The sequence below is a fragment of the Bubalus bubalis genome, chromosome 11, assembly GCF_019923935.1.
Source record: "Bubalus bubalis isolate 160015118507 breed Murrah chromosome 11, NDDB_SH_1, whole genome shotgun sequence".
In the NCBI taxonomy this organism is placed as follows: domain Eukaryota; kingdom Metazoa; phylum Chordata; class Mammalia; order Artiodactyla; family Bovidae; genus Bubalus; species Bubalus bubalis.
Window position 1 is genome coordinate 59,898,783 of NC_059167.1, and position 18,136 is coordinate 59,916,918.

An 18,136-nucleotide genomic window follows, 5' to 3' on the forward strand; every position below is an offset into this window, starting at 1 on the left:
CCAACTTGAACGTCTGGGAGTTCACGGTTCATGTACTGTTGAAGCCTGGTTTGGAGAATTTTGAGCATTACTTTGCCAGCATATGAGATGAGTAGAAGTGTGCAGTAGTTTGAGCATTCTTTGGCATTGCCTTTCTTTGGGATTGGAATGAAAACTGACCTTTTCCAGTCCTGTGGCCACTGCTGAGTTTTCCAAATTTGCTGGCATATTGAGTGCAACACTTTGACAGCATCAACTTTTAGGATTTGAAATAGCTCAACTGAAATTCCATCACCTCCACTAGCTTTGTTTGTAGTGGTGCTTCCTAAGGCCCACTTGACTTCACATTTCAGGATGCCTAGCTTTAGGTGAGTGATCACACCATCATGGTTATCTGGATCATGAAGATCTTTTTGTACAGTTCTTCTGTGTATTCTTGCCACCTCTTCTTAAGATCTTCTGCTTCTGTTAGGTCCATACCATTTTTGTCCTTTATTGAGCCCATCTTTGCATGAAATGTTCCCTTGGTATCTCTAATTTTCTTGGAGAGATCTCTAGTCTTTCCTATTCTATTGTTTTCCTCTCTTCCTTTGCATTGATCACTGAGGAAGGCTTTCTATCTCTCCTTGCTATTCTTTGGAACTCTGCATTCAAATGGGTATATCTTTCCTTTTTTCCTGTGCCTCTAACTTCTCTTCTTTTCTCAGCTGTTTGTAAGGCCTCCTCAGAAAACGCTTTTGCCTTTTTGCATTTGTTTTTCTTGGGGATGATCTTGATCACTGCCTCCTGTATGGTGTTATGAACCTCTGTCCATAGTTCTCAGGCACTCTATCAGATCTAATCCCTTGAATCTATTTGCCACTTTCACTATATAATTGTAAGGGATTTGATTTAGGTCATAACTGAATGGTCTAGTGGTTTTCCCTACTTTTCTGAATTTTGCAGTAAAGAGTTCATGATCTGTACCATAGTCAGCTCCGGGTCTTGTTTTTGCTGATTGTATAGAGCTTCTCCATCTTCCGCTGAAAAGAATATAATGGCTAGACAGTTTTCCAAAGCTGTTTACTACAAATTCTGTCTTTTATTCGCATGTTTGAAGTGCCTCGCTTGTCATGAACTGAATTTCCATTTAAGCATGAGTTTTATTATCTATTTCAGTGATTCCCAACCGCTCCCCCCCTCCTATTTGTAGTTCAGGAATATCCTGCTTTTGATTACTCTGACTTTTCATTGTATTTTATAATCTTCATTGCTTTTATTTTTCAGTTATTTCCCATCTGTTTTCATAATTTTTTCCCCAGGAAAGGTTCAAGATCATTTTTATCCAAGTGTAAAAAAGCTTGTGAGAATAATTTAGAAGACTTAACATTTGACAATGGTAAGGACTTTTCTTATTCAGCTCTTCAGGAAAATATTATAGTTCTTGCCACATCAGTTCAGTTCAGTTCAGTCGCTCAGTCGTGTCCGACTCTTTGCAACCCCATGAATTGCAGCATGCCAGGCCTCCCTGTCCATTACCAACTCCCGGAGTTCACTCAAACTCATGTCCATTGAGTTGGTGATGCCATCCAGCCATCTCATCCTCTCTCGTCCCCTTTTCCTCCTGCCCCCAATCCCCTCCAGCATCAGAGCCTTTTCCAATGAGTCAACTCTTCACATGAGGTGGGCAAAGTACTGGAGTTTCAGTTTCAGCAGCATTCCTTCCAAAGAACACCCAGGGCTGATCTCCTTTAGAATGGACTGGTTGGATCTCCTTGCAGTCCAAGGGACTCTCAAGAGTCTTCTCCAACACCATAGCTCAAAAGCATCAGTTCTTTGGCGCTCAGCTTTCTTCACAGTCCAACTGTCGCATCCATACATGACCACTGGAAAAACCCCTAGCCTTGACTAGACAGACCTTTATGGGCAAAGTAATGTCTCTGCTTTTGAATATGCTATCTAGGTTGGTCATAACTTTTCTTCCAAGGAGTAAGCGTCTTTTAATTTCATGGCTGCAGTCACCGTCTGTAGTGATTTTGGAGCCCCCAAAAATAAAGTCTGACACTGTTTCCACTGTTTGCCCATCTATTTCCATGAAGTGATGGGACCAGATGCCATGATCTTCGTTTTCTGAATGTTGAGCTTTAAGCCAACTTTTTCACTCTCCTCTTTCACTTTGATCAAAAGGCTCTTGCCACATAGGCCTTCATATTTATGGTAATTCTTGCTATCATGAATAACAGTTTTTTCTTCTCTTTTACTTTCTATTTTGGTTACTGTTGATATTTATGTGAGTCATTATATTGGATTTATTTAGTCTGTGACAGTCTTGCTGCTGCTAAGTTGCTTCAGTCGTGTCTGACTCTGTGCGACCCCATAGATGGCAGCCCACCAGGCTCCCCCGTCCCTGGGATTCTCCAGGCAAGAATACTGGAGTGGGTTGCCATGTCCTTCTCCAATGCATGAAAGTGAAAAGTGAAAGTGAAGTTGCTCAGTCGTGTCCGACTGTAGCGACCCCATGGACTGCAGCCTACCAGGCTCCTCCGTCCATGGGATTTTCCAGGCAAGAGTACTGGAGTGGGGTGCCATTAATTAATACTTTTCAATAGAATTGTCAATTTTAGTGCTTTTTGATGCTCTTTTTGCTTTGATTATAACTGTGTCAAACATTGTAATGCCAACCCTTCTTTCTTGTTTGTATTTATGTATCATATAACAACGGAATAATGCTGTTAAATTTAGGCCTATCATTTTACTTTCTTTTTGAATCGTTGGTTTTTAGGTGTTTGTCTTGTAATTATCTTTAAATTTTATTTTATAACCCAATCTGAATCTTTCTCTTTCTAGGTCAGTCATTTTAAAATTTAGTGAGATGATTGATCTTCTGTTACAGTGGGTTTTGTATTTAATGTTTTTTGAAGATTTTAAACAAAATATAGCTAAGGTTTCTTTTACTTTTATTGCTGATAATTTGAAAGGTACACAGTTTGTAGTTTTATCAGCGGATGGCTTCTAAGACTTTAAATTAGATCAGATCGGATCAGTCGCTCAGTCATGTCCGACTCTTTGCAACCACATGAATCGCAGCACGCCAGGCCTCCCTGTCCATCACCAACTCCCGGAGTGCACTCAGACTCATGTCCATCGAGTCAGTGATGCCATCCAGCCATCTCATCCTCTGTCGTCCCTTTTTCCTCCTGCCCCCAATCCCTCCCAGCATCAGAGTCTTTTCCAATGAGTCAACTCTTCGTGTGAGGTGGCCAAAGTACTGGAGTTTCAGCTTTAGCATCATTCCTTCCAAAGAAATCCCAGGGCTGATCTCCTTTAGAATGGACTGGTTGGATCTCCTTGCAGTCCAAGGGACTCTCAAGAGTCTTTTCCAACACCACAGTTCAAAAGCATCAATTCTTCAGCACTCAGCCTTCTTCACAGTCCAACTCTCACATCCATACATGACCACAGGAAAAACCATAGCCTTGACTAGACGGACCTTTGTTGGCCAAGTAATGTCTCTGCTTTTGAATATGCTATCTAGGTTGGTCATAACTTTTCTTCCAAGGAGTAAGCGTCTTTTAATTTCATGGCTGCAGTCACCATCTGCAGTGATTTTGGAGCCCCCAGAAATAAAGTCTGACGCTGTTTCCACTGTTTGCCCATCTATTTGCCATGAAGTGATGGGACCGGATGCCATGATCTTCGTTTTCTGAATGTTGAACTTTAAGCCAACTTTTTCAGTCTCCACTTTCACCTTCATCAAGAGGCTTTTGAGTTCCTCTTCACTTTCTGCCATAAAGGTGGTGTCATCTGTATATCTGAGGTTATTGATATTTCTCCCGGCAATCTTGATTCCAGCTTGTGCTTCTTCCAGCCCAGCGTTTCTCATGATGTACTCTGCATATAAGTTAAATAAACAGGGTGACAATATACAGCCTTGACGTACTCCTTTTCCTATTTGGAACCAGTCTGTTGTTCCATGTCCAGTTCTAACTGTTGCTTCCTGACCTGCATACAGATTTCTCAAGAGGCAGATCAGGTGGTCTGGTATTCCCATCTCTTTCAGAATTTTCCACAGTTTATTGTGATCCACCCAGTCAAAGGCTTTGGCATAGTCAATAAAGCAGAAATAGATGTTTTTCTGGAATTCTCTTACTTTTCCATGATCCAGTGGATGTTGGCAATTTGATCTCTGGTTCCTCTGCCTTTTCTAAAACCAGCTTGAACATCAGGAAGTTCACGGTTCACATATTGCTGAAGCCTGGCTTGGAGAATTTTAAGCATTACTTTACTAGTGTGTGAGATGAGTGCAATTGTGCGGTAGTTTGAGCATTCTTTGGCATTGCCTTTCTTTGGGATTGGAATGAAAACTGACCTTTTCCAGTCCTGTGGCCACTGCTGAGTTTTCCAAATTTGCTGGCATATTGAGTGCAGCACTTTCACAGCATCATCTTTCAGAATTTGGAACAGTTCAACTGGAATTCCATCACCTCCACTAGCTTTGTTCGTAGTGATGCTTTCTAAGGCCCACTTGACTTCACATTCCAGGATGTCTGGCTCTAGGTGAGTGATCACACCATCGTGATTATCTTGGTTGTGAAGATCTTTTTTGTTAGTTCTTCTGTGTATTCTTGCCACCTCTTCTTAATATCTTCTGCTTCTGTTAGGTCCATACCATTTCTGTCCTTTATCGAGCTCATCTTTGCATGACATATTCCTTTGGTATTTCTGATTTTCTTGAAGAGATCTCTAGTCTTTCCCATTCTGTTGTTTTCCTCTATTTGTTTGCATAATACTTTAAATAATATACTTATTTATATTTTTTATAAGTATAAATAGTATACTTATATATACATAAGACTTTAAATAATATAGTTAAATTTAGGTTTTTAATTTATCAACTTAAGAAATGAAACAGTCATTAGCTTTATAGATTTAAAGATGTTGAACTTCACAGTCCTTCTGCCTCTTCATCTCCCAGTTTTCAGATGCTTGTTAATTTATTTGAGGATTTTCCTCTTAGAATTTTTTTATTATACTTGGGCGTGCATGTGTATTAGCCTGCATATCTTGTATATCTTTTTTTAAAATTAAGAGATACCAATTATTTAGGCTTAGTTTTATAATTAAATAGATTCAGTCCTCACCATCCTCTCATTCCATGTCCTTGTTGCTTTTTTTTGTATCAGTTGTTGCCAAGTTGAATCGTATCATCACATTGATTTTCCTGTGACTATCAAGAATAACATAATTTTGATTCACAAATTAATTGTTCTTCTCAAGCTTTCTCTTCCCTCAGTCTTCCTCATTTTGCTAAGCCACTAGCCAAGCCAAAAATATAGGCATTGTCCTTGATTTCTCTTTCTTTTGTACTTCAGGGTCAGTCTGTCAGCAAGTTCTTTCAACTCAACCTTCAAAACATATACTGAATCCATCTACTTCTTTTTGCCATCTTTCCCCTCTAGTCTCTCTATTTCCTCTCCCAGACCTCCCATCTATCGCCATCTAGTTTCCACAGTGCCACCAGAATGGTCCTTTTAAAATACAAATCATATCATAAGGCTCTCCTCCTTAAAACCTTCCTGGAGCTTTGAAATTGCACTTAGAATAAATAATATTCAAACTTTCAACCTTGCTTATGTGATTGGCCCTGTCTACTTCTCTGAGCTCATCGTGTATCTTTTTCCCTTCCCTATTCCCCTCTTATTTTTTCTTTTTTATGTAGTCAGTCCAAGATTAAACTGACTCTTCTGTTCTGCATGAAGTACTAGTTTTCATGGTCTTTTTCCAGAAGCCCTCCTGATCATTCAGATTTCAGCTATTTTAAATGTTGTAGCCTTGTAAAGACCCAGTTCTGACTACGTAAGTTAAAGTAGTCACTCAGATCTTTGTTATTTTAGTTCTCTGTCTAGGACATGTGCCTGCATAACATTTTTCTTATTTTTTGTATTTGTTTGTTTAATGTCTGTCTCTCCTGGCATGTTAAGCGGCATGAGACTAGTGATCTGTCTTTACTGTTATATTTCAGCACCAGAAATAGTGTAGGCACATAGAGGACATTCAATAAATACCTTTGTACAGGGGAATATTATAAATGAATTTCTGTTGTCTTTTAAATGAGAATGACCAGTTGACTAGATATAGAATTATTACATCATACATTCTTCTCCTGCCCTCAGAAAATATATAGACATTTTCTGCTTTGAATATTATTAGAATAAAGCTATAAGGCTTGCCTGATTATTTTTCCTCTTGTAGGTAACTTGCTGCTTCTTGCTGAACTTCCTGCTCATTGTCTGTGGCACTAATACTACATATCTTCTCTAATCTATGATGTTCAGGTCTTATTATTTAGATTTCAATTCATTATTAACAGTAATTGTGATTTCAGTAAATTCATTAAACTTATTAATAGTAAATACCTATAAAATTAGTCACCTGAGAAGTGTTTTTCTTACAGTTTAAATATACATACTTTTCTTTTAGTAAATAGTTTCATTTATTTTCATAATCTGTGTTTTAGAATCTGAGAAAAATTGGTCTTCTGTTTGTGACAGTGATTTTATTCATTTGGGTTATTTCATTATTATATGTTTTATTTGTGGTTTTGTTTTCTTTTGTTTTTGCCTTTAAAAAAATAATTTCTATGTTAATCATAGATTTTTATACCTTTTTTTTTTTTTTTAGCATTTTCAGAAAAGCCAAAGTAGATGTGTTTTTCACATTTTGCAAACAGAGTTAGGGGAGTTTTATGTGACAAATATGATGTTATAGTATTGAATTTTCCCAACATTTGTTTCCGATGCCTCAAATAATTTCTGGAGACAGCTGTATTTCAAAAATGAATTTTTGACTGTACTATGCAACTTTAAAAAAAAAAATCGCACCAAAGCCAGTATAATGCAAAAGTGCTTCCTTGTATTTATTTAACAGATGAGCTGGTTTAGAATTTTATTTAGACATGAAAAGATAATTATTTGCCAATCTGACTTAGAAAAAAGCCTGCATCTGGTAAAAGATAAACAGTTTTTTTTTTTAAGTAAATGAAATCTCAGCTGTAACTCAATTATACTTTTCACCCCAGTTAAAAATAGATTATTGAAATTTATAATCATTTTAAAGTCTTGAATTTTATTACAGATTTACTGACTTGTTCCTGGTAATTTAATTATATAATATTATATTTAAAATTTCACTAAAATAAATGACTTTTGAGACTCTTCTAATACTAATCCTAAAGTGAATCTTAGGGTTAAGAGCAAAAATAGATTAGCACAGAGAACTATTTTTTTAATTGGCCACAGAAATAATTAATAAGATGAATGAGCATTTTCCCCTATATTTTTGTTGCCCTTTTTATACATATGAAAGCAAATGATTATTTTTAAGAGTGATTTAAGCATTTCTCTATCTCATTTTTATAGTCTATACTTTTTAAATAGAAGCACCATTTTACAAATGGTGACTTAAGTATTTAAAATAAACACTACCAATGATACCATTTTGAGTTTTATCATCTGTTTGGTGAGGCATCAAGGCTGCTCTAGAGAAGCAGGCAGATATTACAATTGTGCATGTCACCCTATTTTCCTGTTTGTGTCTGAATTTCAGCCTACCCTCTAACTCATTTTACAGATGCTCATTTTGCTCAACAAATCTGTAGTTAGTGCCAGCCAATAGCCAGAACAATACTGAGTTCGAGAAAGGTGATCATCAGAATCCTCATTTGCCTTCTCAAGTCTTCTCTGCTCACATTATCCCCTTATTATGGTGGAACTACATGATGGTACTTTAAAATTTTCCAAATTATCATTTGTTTAAAACTGTGAGCCTTGCATAGAGGCATGGAATTTCATGAAATCATTACCCAGGGTGTTAATGCAGTATACTTTGTTTACTTGTTTTATAAAATGCTAAATTGGAAATCTTTATGAAATAATCCAATATTTATAAACAAAATGGTAAATTAGATGTATTTTACTAGATTAGACAGTTTTCAGATATGTTGGAATCTTTCAGTTCAGTTCAGTTGCTCAGTCGTGTCCGACTCTTTGCAATCCCATGAATTGCAGCACGCCAAGCCTCCCTGTCCATCACCAACTCCCGGAGTTCACTCAAACTCATGTTTATACTCAGTGATGCCATCCAGCCATCTCGTCCTCTTTTTCCCTCCTGCCCCCAATCCCTCCCAGCATCAGAGTCTTTTCCAATGAGTCAACTCTTCTCATGAGGTGGCCAAAGTACTGGAGTATCAGCAGCATTCCTTCCAAAGAACACCCAGGGCTGATCTCCTTTAGAATGGACTGGTTGGATCTCCTTGCAGTCCAAGGGACTCTAAAGAGTCTTCTCCAGCACCACAGTTCAAAAGCATCAATTCTTCGGCACTCAGCTTTCTTCACAGTCCAACTCTCACATCCATACATGACTACTGGAAAAACCATAGCCTTGACTAGACAGACCTTTGTTGGCAAAGTAATATGTTGTCTAGGTTGGTCATAACTTTTCTTCCAAGGACTAAGCGTCTTTTAATTTCATGGCTGCAATCACCATCTGCAGTGATTTTGGAGCCCCCAAAAATAAAGTCTGACACTGTTTCCACTGTTTCCCCATCTATTTGGCATGAAGTGATGGGACCGGATGCCATGATCTTCGTTTTCTGAATGTTGAGCTTTAAGCCAACTTTTTAAACTCTCCTCTTTCACTTTCACAAAAGGCTCTTTAGTTCTTCTTTGCTTTCAGGCATAAGGGTGGTGTCATCTGCATATCTGAGATTATTGATATTCCTCCCGGCCATCTTGATTCCAGCTATGCTTCATCCAGCCCAGCATTTCTCATGATGTACTCTGCATAGAAGTTAAATAATCAGGGTGACAGTATACAGCCTTGACATACTCCTTTCCCGATTTGGAACCAGTCTGTGTTGTTCCATGTCCAGTTCTAACTGTTGCTTCCTGACCTGCATACAGATTTCTCAGGAGGCAGGTCAAGTAGTCTAGTATTCCCATCTCTTTCAGAATTTTCCAGTTTATTGTGATCCATACAGTCAAAGGCTTTGGCGTAGTCAGTAAAGCAGAAGTAGATGTTTTTCTTGAATTCTCTTGCTTTTTCAATGATCCAACAGATGAGAATTTGGTGATCATTTAAAAGTGGGTAGGTGTCAGTTCAGTTCAGTTCAGTTCAGTCGCTCAGTCATGTCCGACTCTTTGTGACCCCATGAATCGCAGCACACCAGGCCTCCCTGTCCATCACCAACTCCCGGAGTTCACTCAAACTCACGTCCATCGAGTCAGTGATTCCATGCAGCCATCTTATCCTCTGTCATCCCTTTTTCCTCCTGACCCCAATCCCTCCCAGCATCAGAGTCTTTTCCAATGAGTCAACTCTTCGCATGAGGTGGCCAAAGTACTGGAGTTTCAGCTTTAGCATCATTCCTTCCAAAGAACACCCAGGGCTGATCTCCTTTAGAATGGACTGGTTGGATCTCCTTGCAGTCCAAGGGACTCTCAAGAGTCTTCTCCAACACCATAGCTCAAAAGCATCAATTCTTCGGCGCTCAGCTTTCTTCACCGTCCAACTTTCACATCCATACATGACCACTGGAAAAACCATAGCCTTGACTAGACGGACCTTTGTTGGCCAAGTAATGTCTCTGCTTTTGAATATGCTATCTAGGTTGGTCATAACTTTTCTTGCTTTTTCAATGAGCCAACGGATGAGACTTTGGTGATCACTTATAAGTGGGTAGGTGTCAACTATACTTCAATTAAAAAGAAAAGTTAGTGGGTAGGGAATTCCCTGGTGGTCCAGTGATTAGAACTCTGTGCCTTCATTGCACAACACACTGATTCTATCCCTGGTCAGGAAACTAAGATCCCAGAAGCCAGATTACACAGCCAAAAACCATCAGAAACACATAGAGAGTTGGCATGGGGAGGGAGGTGGGAAGGAAGTTTAAGAGGAAGGGGACATACCTATACCTGTGGCTGATTCATGTTGATATATGGCAAAAACCAAAACAATATTGTAAAGCAATTATCCTCCAATTAAAAATAAATAATTTGAAAAGAAACACATGGAAGTGAGTAGGTAGATATCCAAAGCATATAGTAACAAAGAGTGATTCTTTATTTTTCTTTCCTTTGTAATTCAGGGCTTCTTGATAAAATGAAGGATGGACTGGAATCTAACCTGCTTGTTGAAATTACCCTGTATAAATAATAAAAGTTAGTATATAATGGAAAAGTTTCAGGCAGATGGGTGAGAACTACTCTAATGAGAGGGCTCAGAGGGAGGAGGAAGGAGAGACAATTCTTCGTATCCATAAGTGGACAGGCAAAGCCTCCACATGGGCAGGTTTTTATGATAATCTTCAAGAATTGCTCCCTCTTGCTGCCTCTGTTGATAATGGGGAACGTGAGATTATTGTCTATTTTGGATTATCTTCACTGATCCCCTTCTCTTTGCAGACTGTTATGTTTAGGGTATATGTAACCATTCATGTGGTACATGTTTTCTCACTTTTACAAGTAAAAGCTAAATTTTCTGTAAAGATTTTTGCTTAGATTTTGATTGTTTCAAGACTGTGTGTCCTTTTTGATTTATCTAGTTCTTTAAAATTGTTAACTGAAATATCAATTAATGTTTACATGAAGGGACTGTTGAAAAGAGTGCTTTCATGATTATAAATAAATTTGGTGTTTCATACTTAAATGTGTATATAAACCACATCAGTAATGTTTGATTTTTTTTGAAAAGTATTTTATGACATGGCAAAAATATTATTTTGTTTTGGCTTTCAATTGAAAGTTGCTGTATAAAGAGGAAAATATCTCTGATTTGTGTGAATTTTATTTATTTATCTAAGACCTAATTTCTAAGTTTTTCCTTCTTGATCCTTGTATGTTATTCTAAGACGACTAAGTTAGAGCTAGGGCTTTCATGGTGGCACAATGGTAGAAGAATATACCTACAATGCAGAAGGCTCAGGTTTTAAACCTGATGTTGTTTTGCCAAAGAATATTTCCAAACACTATCTAATAAAAATATCTTATGATATCTTAATGAGGAACATGTTTGTTTGTATCTTTCTTGTCTCCAACATATAATACTGCTATTGCATTTATTCTGTGTCAGATATTGTACTAAATGGCACTCTATCCTCTTCCTCACAACTTTCACACCTGAGAGACTTGCAGTAACAGAAACTTGGGGACATAAGAATCTGTTACAAAAATGGCCAGCAACTGCAGCCGGCAATGTTTAGGGAAGTGGTAGATAAGGAAGCCAAAATAGTAGATAAGGAATGAATTTAAATAGTAGGTAATGGATTCAGGTGTGATTCAGAAGAGTTAGATTGCCCAAGGTTACATTGCCAGTGAATGTCTGAGTCCAGACTTAAATCCAGGTGTGTTAATCCAGACCTTGAGATCTTGTACATTATATTGCATTTACATAATACAAATGTACTCATTTATGAACTCCGGAGAAGGCAATGGCAACCCACTCCAGTACTCTTGCCTGGAAAATCCCACAGCGGAGGAGCCTGGTGGGCTGCAGTCCATGGGGTCGCTACAGTCCGACTCGACTGAGCGACTTCACTTTCACTTTTCACTTTCATGCATTGGAGAAGGAAATGGCAACCCACTCCAGTGTTCTTGCCTGGAGAATCCCAGGGATGGGGGAGCCTGGTGGGCAGCCGTCTATGGGGTCACACAGAGTCGGACACGACTGAAGCAACTTAACAGCAGCAAACTCCTTTTACTGAAATAAAACACTATTTCTATGCAAAATGAAGTTTGATAGTGATAGTGTCATTCCAAGCAGCCCATAATGACCATAAAATTCCCATATATAATAAATATTTTATTTTAATATAGCTTTTTCTAATTAACCCAAATAGATTTTTGGTAGACAAATTGGAAAATATAAATAAAAAAAGAAGAGAACCAAATTACTTAAAATTTTACTTATGTATATTTCTTGAGACTTTTTTTCTGCATATGTACTTACATAATATCTCTTTTTCACTTAATGTGTCATGAGCATGTTTTCATAGCAAAACATGTCATAACTGTGTTGTAATATCTATGACTTTACCATAAGTTGTTTGACCATTCTTTCATCAATAAATAGTACTATAGAGAATATTGTCTGTGCATATCTCAAGAAAGTAAATATTGAAGTGAAATTATGAGTTTTAGGACTTCATGCATTTTTACGGCTTCTGAGTTTGTAGAAAGAAACTGCAAATGTACCTTCTCATCAAAGTATTAAGAATGTCTAATTCCTCATTTTTGATACTTGTTGTGAAGGTTTCCTTCCTTCTTCCTATACATAGAGACACAAAATGTAACATGTTGACCAAGTTATTATCATTTTGTTTTTCAGGAGATGATTTTTCTTTGATTCAGCAAGAGATATTTATGGTTAAAGAATGTAAACACTGCAACATTGTTGCCTACTTTGGGAGCTATCTCAGGTGAAAAACACAAAACATCTAATCTCTCTGCGTTTCATACTTCTTTGCCCCACATCCCCTCCCTTTCATGTAAATGCTGTTTTGTATTTAAATTTTAAAAATTGCTTGTCTAAAGTTCTAAAATTTCTCAGATCTTATTGGCTTCTCTGTTACATTAATAATGACAGCTTCATTTATGCATTTTTACCTTATCTGGCAGCCTTAATGAAATACTATGAACGGTTACAAGTAAGTGTTTTAGCTTGTAATACTAATCACATTCTAAACTATTTAAGGTGGGAACAGAGCTAAAATTAATATGCTTTTCTGTATCCTGAAGATAAATGTCAGGACAATTTCCTGTTGTAATCTATCCTAAACCTTGCTATGCTGAAGAGTGACAATCTTCAAAGTACGTCAGTGGTTGAGAATTACTAGCTAATATAATTTTCTTTCTCTTTCATATTAGTCGGGAAAAACTGTGGATTTGTATGGAATATTGTGGTGGCGGATCACTTCAAGATATTTACCATGGTACTGTTAATTTCTCTCTACTTTTTAAAACTTTTACTTTAATGATTGTTATTTTATGTTTCTAGTTAACAAGAGATACTAACATGTAGATTTACTGTTTTACATTCTGGAGTTTTACATTCTTTTATGCAATACTCTGGAGTATTGCATAAAAGAAATCTAAATTTTATATTTTGTTGGTATTCAGTTAAACTGCTGGAGCCTGATGAAGAAATCCAAGAGTACTTGAAGAATCTAGATTTTACTTTTCAGATGTAGTCTCTAGGAAATCTTAAGTAGTATATAGGGAAGTATTTTATCTACAAACAAAACGGCCTAAACTTCCTTTTAAATTAAAATTGAAATGCAAAAGGTGACTCTCACATAAAGCAAATTATCTGTCTACCTCTTAATGATAACGTGCTGACTGGGAAAACAACTTAATTATTGCTATAATATTTTGTATTAAAATATATAATTTTAAGAATTTGGAATATTTTATTTGTTGTTTAGTTGCAAGTCGTGTCTGACTCTTTTGTGACCCTGTGGACTGTAGCCCTCCAGGCTCTTCTGCCCATGGAATTTCCCAGACAAGGATACTGGAGTGGGTTGCCATTTCATTATGTTAATTTAGTCAACTTTCTGAATTGAATTGAATTTTCCTTTACATTATTATACTATAATGACTGTTCTCTTTTATTTTACCCTTGTTGTTGATTTTTTAAAAATTATTGGTAGGAAACGGCTCTGTGTCACTCAGTTTAAAATTCTTTTCTGTGATTTTATGAAGAATTATGATCTTTTATGTGAAGACTTTTTATCTAATATTTATAATCTTTATATTTTCACAGAATGAGAACTCAGGATTATGGATTAATAAAACTATGCAGCAGACATTTTTTTTTTTACTACTTCCCCTTTTAAGCTGAAATAATGGTTTTGAGACATTAATTTTATTTCTTTGTGAAATTGCTGCTTTCCATTATTAAACCTGCTATTTATTGAATTAAATTGAATCTAAAAAGTATTCATCCCTGTAAATAATATATTAGATAGCATAGTAATCAAGAACAACTATACCTATAATAACTTTTTTTTTTTTTTTTTTTTTTTTAAATTTTATTTTATTTTTAAACTTTACATAACTGTATTAGATTTGCCAAATATCAAAATGAATCCGCCACAGGTTTACACGTGTTCCCCATCCTGAACCCTCCTCCCTCCTCCCTCCCCATTCCATCCCTCTGGGTCGTCCCAGTGCACCAGCCCCAAGCATCCAGTATCGTGCATCGAACCTGGACTGGCAACTCATTTCATACATGATATTTTACATGTTTCAATGCCATTCTCCCAAATCTTCCTGAAATTGTTTCCCTTCTTTTACTACTATTTCATCAAGTTACTAAGAATCAAAATTTTATGTTCCTAAAAGTAGGTATAGATTACCAGTGATTAAAATATGTTGTAAAATATTTTAAGTAAAGATTGCATAAAAGTATCTGATTTTGACCTCACTGTCAGTAAATGCCACCCCCGACTTCAAATATTTTCTCATGGTGTTGGAAGGCATTATTTCCAAAGCACCTAGTTAGGTACTTGCAGAAGGATTTTATATTTCATTAGGGAAAGATCTGGTTGTCACAAGTGACCTAATTACTTTTTGGATTCTTAGGTAAGGTATTGGATCAAGGTCCTTGTTTTGATGGATATAGTAAAGAATAATGCTAAGGGAATAACATCGTGACTTTTTTTAAAAAAAGTATGCCTTTTCAACAATCGATTTCTCTTTATGGTCCTATAACCTGTATGAAAGTGTGAAAGTTAGTTGTTCAGTCATGTCTGATTCTTTGCAATCCCATGAACTGTAACCCGCCAGGCTCCTGTATCCATGGAATTCTCTAGGCAAGAATACTAGAGTGGGTTGCCATTCCCTTCATCAGAGGAGCTTCCCACCCCAGGGATCGAACCCAGGTCTCCTGCATTGCAGGCACAATCTTTACTGTCTGAGCCACCAGGGAAGCCCTTAACATGTGTATACAACTGTAATTATATATGTTTTTCTCATTTGGGGGCTTTATTTATTTATTTATCTGTAGTTGTTCAGGATTGAGATCATGTCCATTGCTTTGTATAGAACATCTTGTGATATCTGGTACTGTGCTTTGCTCATAACAGGGGCTTAATAGTTTCACTGACCAAAGTCGTTATGAAGCAAATCTTCCATTTTTAAATTGCATTGAAAATTTTTCTACTTTACTTTTTTTTGTTTCCTGATTCTAAGTCACCCAGTGATATATATATATATATATATAGAGAGAGAGAGAGAGAGAGAGAGAGAGAGAGAGAGAAGTTTTATAATTGCTTGTCATTGTTAAAGTGTTTTTAGTCTGTTGTGTTCAAATGTATAATGATGTGATCTCTTTTTTAATTTCTAGTTACAGGACCATTATCAGAACTGCAAATAGCCTATGTATGCAGAGAAACTTTACAGGTACTATATTTGCTTATGTAGATAGAAATGCAGTTCTAGTTTCACAGTTGAAAACAGTAAAATGGTGATCTGCCCAAAAGAGAAAGAGTAAACCAACTTTTTCTGTTAACCTCTCATACTGTAATTCTGTAAGCCTCGTTATTTCTTTTGTGAACGAGTCCCAGAAATTCATTTAAGCAAATAGTAGTATACACAGGGGTGTTGTTTGGTGTTCTGCTTTGTAGTACTTGTCCCTCAATTGCTGCAAAGCTAAGGAAAGTCATAGGTATGAATTGGTTTTCATGAATGAATCATCAGACCTCTCAATTATAACAAGTCCAAGCTTTCCCTTCGAGTTTTATGGCCACAAAAGGAATCTTTTTGCATAAGACATGAGGTCTTTTACCATTTCTCCCAAAATGAGAATAAAGTTTCATGGCAATAACCCAGAATGTTATCTGAAAACCTTTGATCTATGTGATATTAATAGATATTATTAATATCAGCATCCCTTTTTATAAGCTCAGTAAACATTGTATTAAGTAGAGATTTCTTTCCTTCTTTATTTCAGACCCTGTGAGAGCTTTTAGTATGTTAAAATAGGTTATGAGTCTTCAGTAGGTATACAGAGTATACAGTTTTTCTTTCAGTTTATTTTTTTAGTTCCTTGAAAGATTACTCATTGAAAAAATTAGCAGCTAATTTTGTTCACATGCTTTAAGGCATCTAAGTTAGGAAGCAGGATGAAGTAGTAGTGGTTGTGTTATTTATTTTTTCAGTTCACAACTGATACTTATTAATTGATGCTTCTGTCTCTACATTTCCTGGATTGTGTAGTTTGTTTAGAAGAGAAATTGATATTCCTTATGTATCCTTCCATATTTTAGAAATTGGGAATTTAACCTAAATTAAGGGAAAGCTCTAGTCATTTCTGAAAGAGTTGGTTTCCACATGCTTTAAAATTTTATTGTTAGATATATGAAAGTAAATTTATATATATAAATAATTTAGATACATTTCTATAACAGTCACATTAAAAATCTGCTTTTTTGTATTCACATAAAACGCTAATCATGCACTCATAGCAGAGAATTGTTGACAGATTACTGTTGTTAATATTTTAATTTCCAAAGTTTCTTGCTTCTTTAAGTAATGGACAGAGTACTAAATGGAAGTAGAAAGCAAAACAGAAATTTGCATTTCCGTTCTGGCCCTGGTATATGACCATTATCTCGTCTGTGGTTTTAGTCCCCAAGTATAAAATGAGACTGTGGAAGGGATGACTTCCAAGATACTAGTTTGAATTTTAAAACTGTGTTATGCTGACAAACTTCCTCACCTAGTGTCTGTTGACAGGTGACTGGATAAAAAGGCATGGTTTAGGTAATCCAACAATATATAAAAAGATAATACATCATATACAAGTAGGGTTTATCATAGAAGGCAGTGTTGATTTAACATTCAAAATCATTTCAAGTAAGTGATTACATTAGCAAACAAAAAGAAGCAAAACCATGGGATCATCTAGACACAGAAAAAGCATTAGCTAAACCCAGTGCTCATTTCTGATAAAAATTTTTAGCCTACTTCGAATAGAAAGGAACTAACTCAGCCTGATAAAGAGCACCTATGAAAAACCTACAAATAAATCATACTTAATGATAAAGACTAGGTGCTTTCCCACCAGTGTCAGTCAAACAAGGCAAAGATGTCTGCTCTCACCACTTCTTTTTAACAGATTCTAGACATTTGCACAGGACAAAAAGCAAAAGCAGTGAAATAAAAGACACCTGGACTAGAAAGTAAGAATTCAAGCTGTCTCTGTTCACAGACTGCATAACTACATCTTTGTAGAAAATGGAATAGAGTCTACAAAGTAGCCAGTAGAACTAATGAGTGTGAATAGGGAGGTTGCAGGGTTCAAGATCAATATACAGAATCAGTTGGGTTTCCATAGGCTAGCAACAATACAATTTATAATAACTAAAATATTACGTTCTTTGGGATATATATAACAAAGAAGCATAAACACCTGTATACTAAAAACTATAAAATGACTTAGAGACGTTAAAGAAGACCTACATAAACTGAGAACTTTGCCTTCTGTAGTATTCTTGTATTCATGGGTCAGAACATTTCAGTGCAATTAAGATACCATTTCTTCCCAAACTGACTATAGATTCAATGCAATTGCAATCAAAATCAAAGGAGGCTTTTTTTTTTCACTGTAGAAATTGATGAACTGATTCTAAAATTCCTACAGAAACACAAAGGACCTGGAATAGTCAAAACAACTGTGGAAAAGAACAAAAAAATTTGAGGACCAACAGTAGCAATTTCAAAACCTATAAAACTACACTAAATGAAACATAGTAGTAAGCACTGGCATAGGAGTAGATTATGCCAAAAGATTATAGAAGTCTAGAAAAACTAGAAATAATTCCACACATATATGGCTACTTTTTGACAAAGGTGAAGCTGCTGCTGCTGCTGAGGCGCTTCAGTCGTGTCTGACTCTGTGCGACCCCATAGACGGCTGCCCACCAGGCTCCCCCGTCCCTGGGATTCTCCAGGCAAGAACAATGGAGTGGGTTGCCATTTCCTTCTCCAATGCATGAAAGTGTGAAGTGAAAGTGAAGTCGCTCAGTCATGTCCAACTCTTCGCAACCCCATGGACTTCAGCCTACCAGGCCCCCCCGTCCATGGGATTTTCCAGGCAAGAGTACTGGAGTGGGGTGCCATTG

General features: G+C 36.5%; 1 protein-coding gene across 4 annotated transcripts in view; it reads left to right on the plus strand.

The window, feature by feature from the left end:
* MAP4K5 (mitogen-activated protein kinase kinase kinase kinase 5) overlaps nt 1–18,136 on the plus strand; it is a 123,387-nt gene that overhangs the window by 37,120 nt on the left and 68,131 nt on the right. For all 4 annotated transcript variants that reach the window (XM_025295799.2, XM_025295801.2, XM_025295800.2 and 1 more), the window contains 3 exons: nt 12,340–12,430; nt 12,879–12,943; nt 15,358–15,413. In XM_025295799.2, the coding sequence (XP_025151584.1) occupies nt 12,340–12,430; nt 12,879–12,943; nt 15,358–15,413 (212 nt within the window). The remainder of the gene's footprint in view (nt 1–12,339; nt 12,431–12,878; nt 12,944–15,357; nt 15,414–18,136) is intronic.